This window comes from Agelaius phoeniceus, chromosome 17 (genome assembly GCF_051311805.1).
Source record: "Agelaius phoeniceus isolate bAgePho1 chromosome 17, bAgePho1.hap1, whole genome shotgun sequence".
Classification (NCBI taxonomy): Eukaryota; Metazoa; Chordata; class Aves; order Passeriformes; family Icteridae; genus Agelaius; species Agelaius phoeniceus.
Genome location: NC_135281.1, coordinates 2318375 through 2336665, shown reverse-complemented (window position 1 = coordinate 2336665; position 18291 = coordinate 2318375). Strand labels below are relative to the sequence as shown.

General features: G+C 43.2%; 1 protein-coding gene across 2 annotated transcripts in view; it reads left to right on the top strand.

Annotated features, from left to right (window-relative positions):
- MMP24 (matrix metallopeptidase 24) overlaps window positions 1–18291 on the top strand; it is a 42678-nt gene that overhangs the window by 1634 nt on the left and 22753 nt on the right. Inside the window, exons 2-4 of one of the 2 annotated variants that reach the window (XM_054644566.2) lie at window positions 1434–1582; window positions 7450–7566; window positions 9570–9874. In XM_054644566.2, the coding sequence (XP_054500541.1) occupies window positions 1434–1582; window positions 7450–7566; window positions 9570–9874 (571 nt within the window). The remainder of the gene's footprint in view (window positions 1–1433; window positions 1583–7449; window positions 7567–9569; window positions 9875–18291) is intronic. The other variant, XM_077187469.1, reaches the window with a different exon arrangement.

Sequence of the window (18291 nt, the reverse complement as noted above, 5' to 3'; positions counted from 1 at the left end):
ACTACTGCTATTGTTGTTGCTATTGTTATTGTTACTTAATATTCTGATTTCTACTCATATCAAATGTGATATGAGGAAATAGTGAGGGATGTAGTAAACCCCATAGATTTAGGAAAAGCACCGTGGAGGATATGAACAATAGGAATGCTGAAACAGCAAAAGAAAATTCCTGTTTTCCTGTCCTCCACCCCTTAACCTATCTCTGTAACCCTATAAGGCAATGTCATGTTAACCCCTTACCATTGGTCAAGCTTGGATCCTTTCCAACCCTATAAAAGAAGCATACTGTACTCCATTAGGGGAGAAAGAAGAAGAGCAGAGACCCTTCACGGACCTCCCCAAATAAAGCCATCTCCGTGGAACAGCCTGCGCCTTCTCCTTCTCCTCTCTCTCCGTCTGCTGCAGCCTCCAGCCCAGGGCACCACTACCTAGCAAGCAGAGCTGAAATCCTGAGAGCTTGCAATCACTATAGAGCTGATAATCACCATGCTTGCTAGATGGTAGCCCTGCGGCCTTGGCATGAGCGAGCTACCTCGGGCACCCGGTCCCTACCCAGGGACTGAGCTCCTGAGCCCTAGTGCTCTGCTTTATGATAGGGCCAAATAAGAGGCTTTATTAGAGGGAGGGGAAGACAGGAGAGGAAAAAATTCTGAAAAATTTTTTGTTTTTGAAAATGCTGTCCGTAGCATTTTGACAAGTTTGATATGCAGTTTTATCTAAGGCTACATTCTAGGGTGGAGGCAGGGAAAAGGGACAGAACTCCTTGAGGAGAGTTGGCTATTTTCCTGTTCTGACAGTTGGCTGGTATTAGCTATTAGTCGAGGAAACACCCACCTAAACAGGTTGTTCGATTTTTTGTTTGTGTTTTAGGTTTTTTGGGGATTTTGTTGCTGTTGTTTGTTTGTTAGTTTGTTTGGGTTCATTTGGGTTTTTTTAGAATTACTCCTGTGTTCATTGCAAATGCAAAGGTGAATTTGTTTTTCCAGGGATTTCTCAGAACTGTTAAGCTGTTTTCTTGGAATGATGGTCCAGAGACAGCAGTGTGTAGTGGGCTCTTGGGAGCTTGCTGCTGTGGGGACTGAGGAGTCTCGTGATGGCAAGAGGACAGGGTGCACAGGAAGTCCCTGGAACAACAACAAAGCTTCTTGGGCATTTCTGGTGCTCCAAAGACTTAAGTCTGCCCCAGTTGCTCAGTAGAGATGATGCTCATTTTTAAGTGGCAGGTCTGCCTGTCCTATCAGGACAGGTGATGATATTAAGCTGGGTCTTCAGCCCTTCCTAGGAATCATCTGATATTACCAAACCTAACCAAAAAAAGAGAGATGGCTGAATATTTTGGGCTAGTTTGTCACTTTTTCTTTTGAGGAAATGTTCTGAACTGTTATGTTGAAAACTTACTGTGGCATCTTACCATCTGTTTCTTTCTTTTTCAGGGTTGGTTAAAAACTTATGGCTACTTACTTCCATCTGACAGCCAAATGTCTCCCTTGCAGTCAGGAAAAGCTGTGCAGTCTGCAGTTGCCACTATGCAACAGTTTTATGGAATCCCAGTAACAGGAGTTTTGGACCAGACAACTATTGAGTAAGATTAATATAGGCTACTTTTGTCTTTCTCTTTCTTAATGCACTGTCATATTTCAGTATGAAATATGTATTTCATACTGACAGTATTTTTTGTGAGTGTGAGGAGAAGCTCTTGTTACTGTCGTTCTTTGAGCACAGATTCCCATTGCTGGTGCACAGTCAAAGCGTGAATCCTGTGAGCTTTTCAAAGTGGAAGACATCAAGGGTTTAATTTACTTCCATCTCTGTCTGAATTTAGGTTGAATTTCTGGCTCCAGAAATGGCTTCTAATCTATTTCCTAATTAATGGATTTGTGCATCTCTATAGATGTTATTTGTGGAGATCCATAGTTTGAACTGAAGGGAGTTATTGTAGTCTGATGATGGTAGTCAAGGCTACTTAGCTGCCCATAGTTGCCATTGGTTGGACATTAGATGTTCTCTGCTGTATGTTGGCCATGTGTTGTTGTTTGTGATCAGGGTTTTGATAGCTCAGATGCATTGGTGTAAATTGCCTGGGACTGGCAGGGACTTTGTTTTTTCATCTTCTCTTCAATGTGGGCTCCAAAGGGTGGTGTGGAAGTGGCTCCTTGTCTGCTGCCGGGTGTCGTGTAGTGGCTGGATCCATCTGCTGTTGGTCTGGGGAGCATCTGCTAACTACAGCAGAATGCAGAGAAGGTCTTACTAAGGCTTTCTGAGGAAAAAAGCATCTCATGCTGAGCAAAAAGAGAAAGCCCGATGGAACTTGCTTGGGCCCTGCCTTGCTACATTAGGAGACCCTTTCAGAGCATGCTCTGCCTGGTTCTTCATCTCCCCTCAGAGGGCACACTGCTGGCAAAAGGGACGTGGTAGCCCAAAAGGAAGGGCCATGAAGTAACCAAATAATGTAAAGAACAAAGTGGCTTGGTTTTATGCCTTCCAGACTGCAAGAAGAGGGAGAAATAGAAGAAATTAGTGAATTGGACAGGAGGAGATCATCCTTGGGCTGGGACTATCTCTCCAGTGAATGTAGCATTCCCTCCTTTGGCTCACAGGAAAAGCCCCTTGTTCTCCATTGAGGGACAGAGAGAATCCTGTATGATTTTCAAATGACTTGAAAACAAAGTGCTTTTTAAAGGTGGGGATTTTCCATCTGAGATGTTTGCCATTAATAACATGGTTTGTAGGTGAATGCTGAAGCAGAGCCATCGAGCAATGCTCTGTGTGTGCAGTTGGTGTGTAGAAGCTTGGATTTGGGATGCTGATGATTTGGAAAGGGATGGGGAAAGAAGCGGCTGTGATACTGGGGTGCTAGTTTGGAAAGTTAAGGAGCTGCTTCTTCTGCCTTGTGGCTGACAGGGGAACGGTGCAAACTGCGAATGGGAGTCCCTGCTTTAATAAGTTTTTCTGAAAGAAAGGAAGGTATTGCCCATATTTTATGACTTTGTATTTGTGGGCAGGGCTTGATCAGTGCATGAACACCCAAAGGCTGATGTTTGGAAAACCCAAATAGTTCCCTCTTCTGAAACTCAAGTCTCAAAAGCTTGAGACCTCAGCTCCAACCAAACACTGGTGTGCTTTGGAGGCATGTTGGGTTGCTCTGCCTCCGTCTGTCCTGAGTCAGTGGGTCCATATGTTGTATGGCAGGGTGGAATTTGCCTAGAATTTGGATGAAGGGAGAAAGAGGTTCAGATTGCTATTAGCAGTGAGCCTGTCGTTTGAGCTGGAGGGGCATCTGCCTGGGCTGTGTTGGGCTGTCACTTCCTCAGACCTGGTTGTGGAAGCTGAGCAGAAGGAAGAGAGCTGGCAAGGCAGCCTGCCTCCAAGGGCTCTGAATTACTCAAGCATTTACTAAGCCATTGTTTCAGTCTATGTTAGGAGTTTTGAGATTGCAATTAGGAATTTTTCTGTCACTTCTGTCAGTATCATAAGTTCTGTCTCTTTAAAGTGACTTTAAGAATCAGAGTTATTTACACTTAGTATGGAAGCCTAAAGTTTCCCATCTCCTTTCCCACATGCCCTCAAATCTGGAGCTTGTTTTTTCCTCCAAGATTGGTACCCAAGCATGTGGAAGGCACAATGCAGGTGCTGCTAGTGGGAGATGAAAAGAAGCATCATCACAGGTGATGCTTTTTAGTACCCAAAAGGAAGTTTGGGTGGGGGTCCATTCAGTAGAAGATATGCAATTTCCTGTAAAGAGAGCAAGGAGAATACATAAAACAGCCTCCTCAGACCCTGCAACTGATGGTGCCTCAGCAAATTTTGTGTCTGCCTTTAGCTGGTGCCTGAACTGTGGTTTTGTGAGCAACTGGGCAAGGATATAATCCTGGAGCATGCTGGAGAGAAGGCACAATAGTGCTGAACAAAAGTGGTGATTTGTCTCTGTCATGGTCAATCACATGGCCTTGGAAGGAACCAAGAAATGATCTTACTCTGTTGGAAGCATCTTGTGCTTTGTCTTGAGCCTGTTGTGCGGGTCTCTCACCCTGGGGTGTACCACAGCTGTTTAAAGATACCACTCCCACCAGCTCAAGAGTAGGGGATTGAGAGTGACAGCTCCCTCTCTTTAGGAGAGTCTTGTGAAGGGCTTGGAGCCTGAGCTGGGGAGAGCAGCTGTATCTGGACAAGAACTGGATGTCACTGCTTTTGGAAATTGCTTGTTTCTTGATGCCAAGCAGCTGGAGGAATGCAATAGTCTGTGCCTCAAGAGTGCTAAGTATAAATTTTGATGATCCAGTGTTACTGGTGTTCCCATTAAAAAAAATAAGGAGGGGGGAATCAACCATAAGTATCTGAATCTTGCTTCAAGTAATTGTCTTTTGTTGTTTCTGATGTGATGATTTCCCCTGGAAATAGAGTGGGGTATCCAAACTACTCAGTAGAGAATGACTATCATAAAGCTCAGCTACAGATGATTAGCAGCAGCAAGCTACAGCTTTGTGGATATTTTGCCACAGACCTGCTCTGCTGAGAGGAGGGGAGATGGCTGGATTTGTACCATGTGATTAGAGCAGGGCCCATATGTCTGGGAAGTAAGTTGAAGCAGGGAACTGATCCAGATAAACATTCTCAGCTTGACATTAGCTCAGGCTGACGACAGCTCGAGTGCTGCTGAGCTCCAACCAGGTAGCTGAGCTCTGTTCCTTGGCTTCAGACAGGCAGTATCTGAGCTCTGGAACAAACTGTGGAAGAATATGGGGGTTCAGACAGGCCTAAGTTAAATGGGGTATTTATATAGTTTAAATGAGGAGTTAGGGGCCATGGGCAGCATGAGTCTCAGCAGCTCTGCCTTGGAAGCTTTGGCTCAAGAAGTCCTTGAAGGCCCAGGGGTTGGTATTGCACCTTCCTCTGGAACAGCCCCATGCTCCTGTGCCTGTACCTGGAGCTGGCAAACCGGCAGGGAATTTGGCTGTTGGAGGGAATTCACTTTCTGTGGGGTCTCTGCAGTTCTGGCTTTGATAACAATGGGCGGAGCTGTGTGTGGGTGAATTCATGTGGCCAACTGGGCATAGGGCAAGTGTTGTGAACTTGGCAAGGTGTTCTTACAGGAAACAGATGCTGAGGTGTGAGGTCCTGCTGGTGTGTCAGCACTACTGCTCTGTTAATTCTTTATCTTCTAGATGATAATGGTAAGGATAAAACAGAAGGTCATTTTCTGACTATAGTCAGGGCCTGATGATGCTGATGTTCAGGCTACTGGAGTTCCCATGAAGCTCAAGAGGTGAAAACCTGATTCAGACTATGACTTGTGTAAGGTTATGGTGAAAACATTGTATCATAACATATGAGTGGAACTGAAAAAAACCCTGACAACTCAGGAAATAATCTGGGAGAATACAAGTGACAGTAAGCTTGAGGTCTCTTTCGGAAAGTGCTAGAAGCAATGCAAAAGAGCACAAATAAAGGACACTTGGAAAAACACAGTGTGTTCAGGTTGAATTGATATTTCTGAAAGCAAATCTCAGATGTACTGATTTTATTTGAAGGTGGCAGCAGTTGTGTGGGCAAGACAGATTCAATTTCCACAGGTTGCCTGGATTTCTGAAAGATGTACAGTGCTGATAAATGTGAGGTGATGTAAGTGGGGAAGATCTGTGCTGGCTTTATATACACAGCTTGGGTTCTTGTCAGGTACAGTGCAATGTGTATAACAGCTCTCATTTGCTCTGTTCTTGGTGGGGAGATGATAACAGATGACTGCATTGAAATTTATAAGCAACCAGAATTACATACAGGAAGCAGAATCAGGAAAGGGCTGCATGGCTGCCTGAATAGGGAGCAGGTGTGTGTGTTCTGAAAGAATTTTCTGCTGAGGCACAGTGTCTGTGTGTCTGGTTGGTTTTAATTTAAAAGGTGTCCAAAAGTCCTGTAAACCATCTACTGGTGATGGGAGACTCTCCCTTCCTGAAGGTCTGGGGTTAATATTTTTTGGTGAATAAAATGTACATTGTTTAGGCACAAGTGTGGACTACTTGCCATTGGCTGGCTGCAGTTGATGGAGGAATGTCTGCATTTGGAGGCCAAAAGTTGTCCTCTGGATAGCCAAGGATGTGGGAGAAACCTTACTGCGGAGGGGGGAGAGAATTTGGTGTCCTATGAGAAATGGGCCAGCACTGGCTAGAATGCTCTTCAGTGGCATGTCCTGCAAAGTGTTCTTAGGGGCTTTGTGTCACTTGCCTTTGCCATCAGAGTGAGTGGATCAAATGCATGAAATGTCTGAAGAAGTCCAGTGGCTGAGGCAGTGCCAGTCTGCTTAGGAGGAGGCTGTGGCCAGAGATTGCTTGTGTTATTCCTGGGCTCTGCTCTCCTGGGATGCACTGCGAAGTCTCAAAGGATGTGACTGGGCACCTGTGGAGACTAGTACCTGTAGTTCCTCAGCCTCTGCCCTGGTCTCCTTTTTCCCCAGCTGCCACATGCAGTGATGGGCAGATTTGTTCCTCCATAAGCCACTTCTGGCTTCTCTGGAGTGTGTCCACATGAGCAAGTGTAATTTGAGGAACAGTCTATTTCTCCTTGATTCTGTCAGAGAATCATTGAAGGAGCATCTTGAGTTCATCTACTCTGACACTCTGCTAAAACAGGGACATTTAGAGCAGGCTGCCCAGGACTATTTCCAGTTGGGTTTTTAATATCTTCAAGGATGGAGATTCTGCCACTTCTCTGGGCAACCTCTGCGAGTGTTTGACCACCCCGAAGCTGCAGTAAGAAAGAAACAAAAGATCTGTCAAGGCTGGAGGTAAAGGGGGTAGGGAAGGAGAGTGAAGTTCTGTGATAATACTGCCTAGATCCCTGTGCAAAGGACTTTGCTCTTGCAGTTCACTTGGCAGTAGAGACTAGAGTTTCCTACATCATGAGTGACATCAAGAGTCAGGGGTTATGGGGCGAACCTAATGGAATTTGGTGTGTGTGACCCAGAGACTGGAGGGATCTGTTCTGGTCATTCCAGATGAAAGCCTTGGTTATTATCTGGGAGGGCTGTGTTTGCACTTGTTCAGTTTTGCCTAGTGAGGTATGAACTGGATTTTTTTCAGTGACACAGGACCACTTTACCAAATGGAGAGTGGATCCAGTAGGTGATAGGTGAGTTTGATCCCAGGGGACACCCACCTGCAATTTTGATTTGGGTCTCTTGTGGCATTATCGTGATTAAGCTCTTGTTGAGCATAGGGACTACCTGATCTGGACTCTGTGTTTCTACACGGAGAAGTGAAATGGTTTTGGTGTGTGGATTGCCAGCAGAGGTGGGTAGCAGAACCCAGAGGATAAACCTGACAAAGGGAGGACTGAACCCTTCTTGGTGTCAGCACTGGCCATCTCTCAGAGGTCTTCCAGTCACCCCCTGAGCTGTTTGGAATCTCTTTTCCAAACTCTTAGTGTAGCTTGTTGCTTTTTTCCCTTTACTTGCAGGTGGATGAAGAAGCCTCGATGTGGAGTTCCGGATCATCCCCACCTGCGTCGCAGCCGGAGGAAAAAGCGGTATGCACTCACTGGGCAGAAGTGGAGACAGAAGCACATAACCTACAGGTACAGCCCCCTCCCTCCCCCTTTTTGATGGGGAAAAAATGGTCTGTACTGGTTTGGCATGCATAATTTGTAAGTACTTTTAAATTGAAACTGGATCCTCCCTGTAATATCTAGTCTGGGCTTTCGTTCTCAGAATATGATGGGGGGGGAATACTGTCAGAGCACTGGAGTAACTGAAGAGTGTTATCAAGTCTGTTATTATTTATTAGAAAATAACTGATCAGTAAAGGCACCTGAATTGCAGCCATCAGTTGTGTAATTTTGGTAGAAAAATCTTCGTAAAAGGCCTTTTTTCTTCTGTTAGAAATCTAAGGCTCTAGTCTTTACATCATGTGTCACCTTTAACAAACCATTAAAGCAAAAGGACCATCACTGTTTGGGGATGAGATGCTTTCTCCTTCTACTGATTTGCAACATTTATTTTTGCAGAGGTTTTACTTTTGCCCCTGTAGTAGAACTCTTGTTTTTATCCAGACTTAGGCCAGCTGGGGTGAGCTACAGGTGTCAAGGGCATGTTGCAGAGGGGCAGTTGTTTCCCAGAGAGGTGTTCTGAGTCAGTCAGGCTGAAAGCTTTTGGAAGGCAGTTTCTGAAAGATGGTCAGTGGATGTTCCTGGCAATAGGAATGTCACTTCAAATTAAAATTAACCCACCCTGTAGTTGAAATTGCAGCCTTTTAAATTTTTTGGAGGGGGAAAGGAGATTGCAAAGGAGTGAAAATTAGGGATGTAGTCATTAAGGAGAAGAGTTGGGTAAGACTAAGACAGAAAGAAGGTGTGTGGTGAAGAGGTAGAAATGCGAGTGACCAGCATGGGAAAAGTACCAGAATGTGTAGGAAAGAACATGATGGTATGAAGGGGAAAGAGGATCAGGGACTGGGGCCCTCTGTCTCTTCTGCCAAGAATTCTGAGAAAGGAGCAGGATGCTTCAAGTTACAGTGAGGGGCTACAGAGACGGGGAGGAAGGACTAGTTCTGGGCACTAGTTCAAAGCTTCCACCAATAATAATTGTTTTAACTCAAATTATAAAGGGACACCTTCTGTATGCAAAGGTCTGAGAATCAGATCCTTCTTCTAACCTTTTTCTGGGCCGTAGGGGAAGGTGGTATGGAGTCATATAAATAAAATAAGTCTTGAGCATATGCGTGAGCAAGAGAAAGAGCTTTGCAGATGACTGCACTGCTGCCCTTGTCAAACCAGTAGTTGTTTAGCTTTCCAATTTCAGTGTTTGTTGTGTACATTCAAATGATGGGTGTCTTGATTCACCACTGAATGTGTTACAGTGCGTTTATATTAAATTGAGCCAGCTTCATTAAAAGACTGAAAATTGTTCCCATGACATAGATACTTTATATTCCCCAAGTCAAGTTTAATAGATCATGAGGCTATTATGTGCACATGCACAAAACATCTCATGAACAGTATTTTTAACATAAGGTTTAGAACTATGGGACATTTAGGTGCAGTTAAATGCCTCTTACTCTCCCCAAACTCTGTATCTTTAGCTCTCATGGACTGGGCTGCACAAAACTGGCAGATCCATCACCCTTATGACCTCTAGAATATTTTAAGTAGTTTGGAGAATGAAGCAGGTCATATAAGTAAGGTTGTGTAGTTTACTGCAAGTTTGTTTCTCAAAACGAATTTTAGTGATCCGTTTTTTTTTCATGTAGTAGATTCCATCTTAGCATAACTTCAGACAAAATCTGAAGTAATTTACATTTTAAAAACAAGTTACTCAGCTGTCTACACCCAGATTTGAAAGGTTTTTAGGAAATGATCCAAAATCAACCAAAGCATTATGAAGGTTCTTGTTAATAAATGTAGAATTCAGATCAGGGTGGTAGTTCTGTTGGTAACTTTCTTTTGTAACAGCCAAACTTTGCATGCACAGAGTAGCATCTGCAAAAAACTTCCTGTTGGGAGTTGAAACTGAGTGGTTATGTATTGATAAGTCTCAAATGTATTCTGCAAATTGAAACATCCCTTCTTTCTCATTCCCACAGTGTACACAACTACACCCCCAAGGTTGGCGAGATTGATACAAGGAGAGCCATTCGTCAGGCCTTTGATGTTTGGCAGAGAGTGACACCACTTACCTTTGAAGAGGTCCCTTACCATGAAATTAAAAATGACAGAAAGGAGGCAGATATTATGATCTTTTTTGCTTCTGGTTTCCATGGAGACAGTTCTCCGTTTGATGGAGAAGGTGGATTCCTGGCTCATGCATACTTTCCTGGACCAGGAATTGGAGGAGACACTCACTTTGACTCAGATGAGCCATGGACCCTGGGAAATTCTAATCATGATGGTAAGAGTGCAGGTCATTTTTCCCAGCAAGGATAAGTTGGATGCAGACACACTGACAGGCTTTCAACTAGAAAGTATTTGCTTGGTGGAGCTTTCACCTCCCATACAGTGGTTCAGATGCTTTCTAAATACATATTCTATCTTAAATGGGAAAATAATAGTATTTATTTGTTTGTGGCTGTGCATGGTGTGAATTTTAGGAGTGAAGAGAAGAGTGTGTCTGCTGGCTTCTTAGTCTATCAAGATTTGGGCCTTAATTGCTACAAAAACCAGAACTCTGGGAGGGAAAAGATGAATAAAATAGTGTTGAAATTGTATCAAATGGAATACTTTCCAAGGGCAAATAAAGTTAGTTGTAAAGGTGAATAGAACGTTGAGAGTGAAGACATTTGAGTTGCCCATTTGTTTTGATCCATATTTGTTTTCTCACACTCTGGAATTCCTTATTCTGTCAGAGTTTGGGGCTGGCTGATAGTTAAGGGAGACTGATGATTGGGACAACTCTTTTTATCTTATTAAGCATGAAGAGTTTCTGCATCTTTCTAGCTTTATCTTACTCTCTAAAGGCAATGAGCTCTTTCTGTTCTATTTTCAAACCTTTGATTGAGGATAGTGATGTCTTGTAAAAAGTTTAGGCTGATAATCAGAATTTCACAGTGGCCTCACAAAATATCTCTCCAATTTCCACAGTCCTAATGGTTTGGGAAGAACGAGGTGTCTTTAGGCCTTTAGGGATTCAAAATCATGTTTTAAATTTTGATAAGGACTAAAAGTTTACTTGGACTGTAAATATGTCTTGATTTTTAAACTATATAAAAGCAGCAGTATCGTTGTGCCCATGATGCCTAAGGACATATGCAGAGGTGATGTCTTTCATTAGACCAAAGAGCGTTGTTTTAAAAGAAAAAGCTTTCAGGCACACAAGCCACCTTCAGGCCTGGCTTAAAGATGACAGCTTGCTTTCAGACTGGATTGCAAATGGGGAAAATCCCTCAGAGCTGTGAGTTGGTATCAGATCATCTCTGACAGGAAATGGAGCTGTCAGGTTCAGCGAGGGAGTGCTGATTTGTAGGAAAGCAGAAATGAGACAATACTTGTCTTTGTAGGGAAAGAGGAGCAATGTTTCCTGGCATGTGCAAATGATTACAGGAGGTGTAGGCTGAGAAAGGGAGGTGGGGTGTGCTGAGGGGGAGAGTGTGGAGACTGTGGGAAATTATAATGTGACTGAGAAGCAGTGTTTTGCTGTCTTGAAATGTTAGCAAGTTTTATTCCTAGGTTTGTGGCTGGAGGGCTCCCTCCAGGATCAGGAGTGAGAGACAGTCAGAGACTGAGTGGTTACCACGTGAGAGCTGCAGCAGTGAGGTGTGTTTGTGTGTGTCAGTGCTCTGTGCCACTTCAGTCTGGTCTCAGCAGTTATTTGAGCTCAGCTGTGGGAGTGTGGGAGGCCCAGGTATTGGATATGACTTCCCAGGAAAGCTCATGTATGAGACCTGGGGGTGCTGGTGTCTGGGGTAGAAGGTCCTTGCAGGAAGGTGGAAGGGAAGGTTTTGACAAGTTGTACTTGCTTTTTTCTATTCTCATTTTCTGCACAAAATGCTTCCTTCTGAGATAAGCTTAGCAAGGTTGGGAGTCAGCTTAAAGGCTGGCAGGGATGGCTCTGCAGAAAATATTCCATCCCTTGGTAGAATGTTCCACCATAGGTGGACACTTCTTTGAGGATTTTTTTTGGTGCAGTTTTTAGGATGGTGTTTGAGTTCAATGCATACAATGAGTAGAGTGTCTCTCTTTCTATAAAAGCTTTTTAATGCTATTCTTATCCATGTGGCTCTTTCAAAAACATGATGTATTTCTCTGCTGTTCTGAATGACCGTCATGAGTGGTGTCCTCAAAGTTCATGAATTGGTATTTGAGGGGCTGGTGTGCTCTTTGTGTAAGAATTGATAGAGGAATTGAGATTTTCTTTTCAGAGGATGTCACCTGTGCATTTGCTTTCAGATTACTGTGCTGCACAGACTGGGCTGCACAGGCTCTTTTCAAAAGTCACCAGTGAGGAAGTTGAGAATGGTGGGGTTGTATTTGACCCTTCCATGTGGGGGAAGTGTTGGTGGTAGAAGGAGAGTTTGATGTTTTGAGGGTGACAGGGGTAAGGCTGTAGTCAGAGCATTATAGACATGTTGTGTGAGGAATTTGGTTTTGCCTGCATCCTTATCTTTGGTGTGCAATTGTGAAGGTGTCCTGCTTCCTCCCTGGGTGATCCAGGCCTCTTTAGGGAGGAGTTTCCTTCTGTTTCACTATTCCTTGTTGCTGGAGTACTCACTAGCTTCAGGTTCTCACCTCTGATGTGTTCTATTTGAAATGCTTTTAGGAGGGCTTTGAAGAGTTTCTTCTTGGTCAGAGGTTTCCTGCTCAGTTCACTGCCAATTTTCATTGAAAATAAGTTATTAGAGGGGACGATATAATCTGTTTAACAGGAAGTGTTTCTTCAAATGTGATCTTGCTTGTCCTTAAGATATGTATTTTCTGGCAACAGGGTTGATCAGTCTGGAATTGAAGAAACCTCAGTAAAAGAACAAAAAAAGCCCTATGAATAATCATTAGCAAAGCTCTCATTTATTCACATGCAAAAAAGGAACTGGTTTCACCATTCAGTATCTGTTCAATGATTATAAGAGTCTTGAAATAAGATTGAAGTAACAATGGTATCTTTTCATCAACCCACAAAATACCACAGTGTAAAATGTTCCACTCCTGACAAGAATGCGTCTTAGTTGAAGGGAAAAGTTGAGCCCTCTACCTTAGAGCTCTCTTAGCCTTGCAGTTACGAAGGTAAATCTCCTGTCAGCAGAGCAGAATCCTGAAACTGGTGCCATAGATCCTTAGAACATTTTGCTGACCTCTCTCACCCATACAGTTTTATTACAATTACTCCAGTCTGAATCCTTGCTTTTGTGGGCCTGCATCTGTTTCACTGTATTGTGGCACCTGCAGAGGTCCAGAGTATCTGTGTTTGGGAGCAGCTGTCACCCCACAGAAGAGCTGCTTTGCAGTCTTCACTAGCAGTACAAATTATATGGATAGAAGTGAAATGTTTCACATGAAATTTCATCCACTCAGGAAAAATAAGAATTATTTGAGCAGATCTTTCTATGCAAACAGCCATCTCCAATTTGTACGTGGAGAATGTGATATATCCTGTTGATGAAAGCTTCTGTCTTGTAAAGAGGCCTTGTGGTAATCCACTGGGGTTATTGACAACTTTATCATCCCAGCTAGGATATAGTTAGTTGGGATTTATGTACTCATTATCATTTTGCATTGTTATTATCATGCTGATTTAGCCCTTGTGGGCAGCATGTCCACTACCACATCCCTTAAAATTATTGGTGTAATCATAATAGCTGTGATGCTGTTGCTTGTCCTCTTGAGCCCTTGGTAACAGGGGCACATGCACCAACCCTTCTGTTTTCTTCTGCTGTGAAGAATGACTCCTGCATAGGCTTTCAAAGTGAATGCAAAGTTTCCTTCCCCCTGGATATTAGTTACAGTTCCACTCAGACATTCAGTTTCTTTAGCCGAGTAAGACTGTACTTCCAATTTATGGTTGCTGATTTATCTTCATAATTGTACTGCCTTCTCTGGCATTCTCATAAGTAAGCTCTGGAAGCTTAATTTATATAATCTTATGATGAAGATGGGCAAAACCAGGTAGGAAGGAGGTTGAACTCCTGGAGCGGCTCTTATTAACTGGGACCATGGGATAAAGAATTTGTTTGTTTTCCCATGAAAGTGTTGATGAGAGCAGCTGGAAGCATGAAGCAGAACGTTGGAATTTAGAGGAAACAAGGGAAATCAGAGAAGTGATGCAGCAAACAAGATGCAACTGAAAAAGAGAGGGCACATTTAGAGATAAATCATCTACACAACCCCACGTGAGGAGCAGCTGGCATGGTCACAGTGGTGGGGGCTGACCTCGTGGTTTTCCTGGAATGTGCTCTTCAATAGGGATGAAAGCAGCTGTTGGCTGCTTAGCTAGTCCCAGCCCTGTTAGGCTTTGGTGCCTGGCAGGTGGAGGCAGGTGAAGCTGTGTTTGAAGCCCCTGTCCTTCAGCAGGACCTGGGGTGTAGCTGCTCTCTGGCCATGGGGCCCCTCTTGGCTGCTCAGATGCAGCATTTGGTCACCTGCACATGTCAGCACAGGCTCAGTTCCCAAGTACTGGTTTTATCAGAAGGAACACCAGACTTTCCTCTCCTTTCTTGAGATTTTGGGCATTTTTTTACTTGAAATGTGCTGTAGAAACAGCCAAGCAGTCTTTGAATTGCCCACCTCAAGACTCACAACACCGACATGTTGCTCAGGCAGCAAAAGCCTGAAAGGGGATGAACAGACTTGGCAGTGCTGGGGTCTGTCTCCCTTGGCTCCTAACTTGGCTCAAGCACAGAGGAGATGCATGAAATACATTATTAACTGGCCAAATTGAATACTTGCTAGCCTTTATATGGAAATAATAATTATAGATGTATGTAACTCCAGAGTTGAAAAGGAATCCTGAGTGACTGAAAGTTAGTTCTGTCAGTTTAAATATCCACATGACACATAGAGCTCTTACACACCTCTGACAACTCAAACATTATTTTAATCTAGATTAATTACAGAAAGTAAATTTTTATCTCCAGTTTAACATTACAAATAGTATTAATAATAATCCCAGGTAAATCTCCCTCCTGGTGTCTTAAAAACAAAAATACATTGCTGTTATGCATGTCACTAACACCATACCACTAAATCTGTGGTGTCTGTCAACCCCCTGCAGGTAGATTAGAGAATCTTTTTAATATTAAGGTGAGGTAGGACCTGGGGTATCCATACTCTGCCAGGGATCACCAGATTTTAATTCTTTCTCCATGCCCAGAGTTGGCCTCTAAGAGCCTCCCTGTCATCTGTTGTCATGTGGCATTGTGGGTGGGAGTGTGCCCAGGGCAGCCACTTCAGCTCCTTTGGGAAACACCTGCAGCTGATGAATTATTTCTGTACCAACTCCAGTGTGGCTCAGCTTCACATCGTGTGGTCACTGTACAGACCACAGGGTTCATCTTTCAGTGCCCCTCTTCCACATGTGTACCAAGTTTTCTCTGTAAATGTTGGATGACCACTGTGGCAGCTTTTTAGATGTTGGCAAGAAATGCTGAGCTTTGCTAACAGCAAGTAAACAAATCTTATAATTGTTCCAACTGATTGTGTCCCCCACAGATCCCAGTGGGTTCCTGCAGAGACTTCTTTGGAAAGCTTCCTGTTCTTGGCTTCTGAGAGAAAGCCAACCAAAAATACTGCCAGAGTTTGCAAGGCACTGGCAGAAGCAGTACAGGAGATGAGATTTCACAGGTCACCTTCAGTTAATTCAGCGCTAATTCAGCACAGGAGCTTCTGCAGAAGCTCTGGAGGAAAAGGGCCTGAAGCACCTTTGGGAAGGTTCTGTCAGCCACAGAGCAGAGGAACTGGACAGCTTTTTCCCTGTGATTCTGCCACAAGGAGTAGCATTGTTTCAGTGGACACCGCAGAGCAAGCACTCCTGGAGTCACCATCTGGACGTGGCATATGTTCAGGAACCTGACCAGGTTTTTCAGGACAGCCAAATATTGTCTAGGCTGACGAATGTGAATATTCAGCAAGGATCTGAAGGAGAAAATTTTGATTAGGGTAGCTAATTTTGGAGCTTACTGACAGCCAGTGATCATGACATGCCTGTTTGGGGGAATGCAGAGCTTTAAGCCAACATTTGCTGATCAGTGTGTTCAAAGCACTGTCTTCACTAGAGGTTTACTGTTTTCTGTCCTGGCAGTATTAACATCACAGACCTCCTTGATTCTTTGGACATTTGTATTCCTGTAAGCAAGATGAAACCAGGGGAGCTGGGCTTGGTCAGCCTAGTGAGGAGAAGGAGGATGGGGAGGAAGCATCTAATAAAAGTCTTCTACCTGAGGAGATATTAGGGAGAGGAGGGAGGCACACTCTCTTGGAGGTGGAGGAATAGAAAAAGGAACAAAAGGCAAGGGGCACAAGCTGCAACAAGAAAATCTCCACCTGGGGTGTAAGGTAAAAACTTCTTCAGGTGCAGAGTGGTAGAACTCCTCAGAGGCTGCACCTGGAGAGGTTGTGGGGACTCCATCCTTTGAGACTTGGAGCATGGCTGGATGATGTCCTGAGCAACCTGATATAGTTTTGAGATTAGTCCTGCTTGAAGCAGAAAGATAAACTTGGTGGCTTCCAGCCATGCCTTTCAATCTACATTTTTCCATAATTCTTTAGCACTGCCATAGACAGAATTTGAGTTCCTAGAACTTGAAAGCAAATTGTAGTTACTTCTCATGGCAGCTCTGAGCCATAACAAGGTATTCAGCTCATAAAATTCTCTGTTTCTATCAGCTAGTTCCCTTCTAAAAACAGGACTGTTTAACATTGAAATTGTTCATGAGGGAGGACTAGTGATGCTCACAGGTGCATGAAAAGGTAGCTGGCAATATTTTTTGCCAGCTGCTTGATCCTTTTAAAGAAACACCTCTGAATGTTCCTTTTTCTTTTTTTTTTTTCCATGCCTGAATGTACAAGGTTTCTGGAGCATTGACTAGACTAATCCTATAAACATAGAATGTATGTTAGAATATCCAGCAGATTCCCTGGTATTAAGGGGAGATGTATCAGTAGGTTTGGCTTTTTCTAGGTAAAAACTAATCATAGAATATTTTTTTTATCAAAGACTTCCAGGTATTTCCAGTCACTTTGGAAACACTGCTGGCTAAACACGATTTATCCTCTTTGTTTTGTTTGATTACAGTTGTGATATTTTATGTGGCGGGAGGGAACTAAGAGGAATGCAGAGTATCCAGCTGTAGCTTTCTTGTTGTGTTTGAGATTCGTATTGGCATCCATTTTCCTAGATTGACTCTCTACTCTCTGCTTACTCCCCACTTACCTGACCTGTGCAAGTGCAGTGCCTGCTAGAAAAAGAAAATGCACCTTAACCCCTGTACCTGCACCCAGCAAATTGACAGAACTTGGCAGTCTTTTCTCCTTGATTAATTCCTGTTTCCTCTGCGTCTTCCCTTGCTTTGTCTCATTTCTTACTTACTTTACCACTTTTTCTCATGTTCATTTTCTACGGAGGTACTGAGGTTGGCAATCTACAGAGTGTGAACACAATGAGTAACTCACAACAGAGAACATGTGTAATTTTTGTGCTGTTTGGCTGCTAAGTAGACTTTTAATTTTCTTTCTTTGATTTCTCAGATACACAGCATGTTCACATCTAAAGAGTTTTGTTCTAACAAATGGCATTTTGAATCCATCATTATTTTTCAGGCTTTTGACACTGTTGTTGAAAATGAGCATCAGCGTTTTCCAGAGCAAAAACCAGAGCTGCTTTGAAGTTACTCACGTGTCCCTTAACACAGAAGACCTGGAAGACTTTCATGTACACGTTGGAAGTCAAGTGGGGCATAAATTGTATTAAAATTTCAGTTTATTCTCTCAGGCCTTTTGATGATACATCACCAGGTCATGCTGTTGCTTGGTATTTTGTTCACTGAAGACCAGTTCAGTGTTTAATCTCCAGGACATGCCTATTTAGCATTGGTTTCATCCTGTAGCTGCTTGGAGAGAGACTCCTTCCCATAAGCCAGAGCTCTCTCACATCCTATGCTAATGTTGAACAGATTTGAGCAAGGATATAGACACATGATTTCAAGGCAGCCAGCCACAGTAAAAAGAAATCAAATCAGGCAGCTTAAATCAGCAGCAGTTTGAGATTACACCCCTGTCCTGTCACCCTGAAGGAGAAGAGAGGAAGCCCATCAGCACATGGGGAAGATTTCTGTCTTCAGATTCTCCTCTCCACCCCTGGACAGCTTCTCTGTAAGTAATGCTTTCTTTTGGTGTGTTTGCTGTCATTTAACAAACATGGCAGTGGCTTCACAATGCAGGCTGGATTTTAAAGCTTGGCAGTGCTAGTTATTGATTACAGCTGAGATTCATTAATAAGGGTCACCTCCAAATTCCAAATTTTCAAAACACTCTACTTGTAAATATACCTGATGGTACTTGTCAATACCTGAAGTCCACAGTGTTCTTTATAGAAAAATGTTAGCCCGTTGCATTTGTCTTTCAATACACAGAGTATGAATATAGTTATGTACCAATTAATTTATATACCTATAATCAAAATTAAGTACTTTACTTCTTTTCACAGATAACGAAATACTCTGGGATTCACAGGAAAGAGCCAGTAAGGACCAAAATGGTGTGTCTTCCCTTAAAAAAGAAGAAGAAAAAAAAATACTGTGTGAAAAAAAAACAGGTCACAAGAATCAAGGTGAGCCAAAAATTCTCTTTTTATCACTTTCCTTTTGTAAAGCAGAAACTGATGAT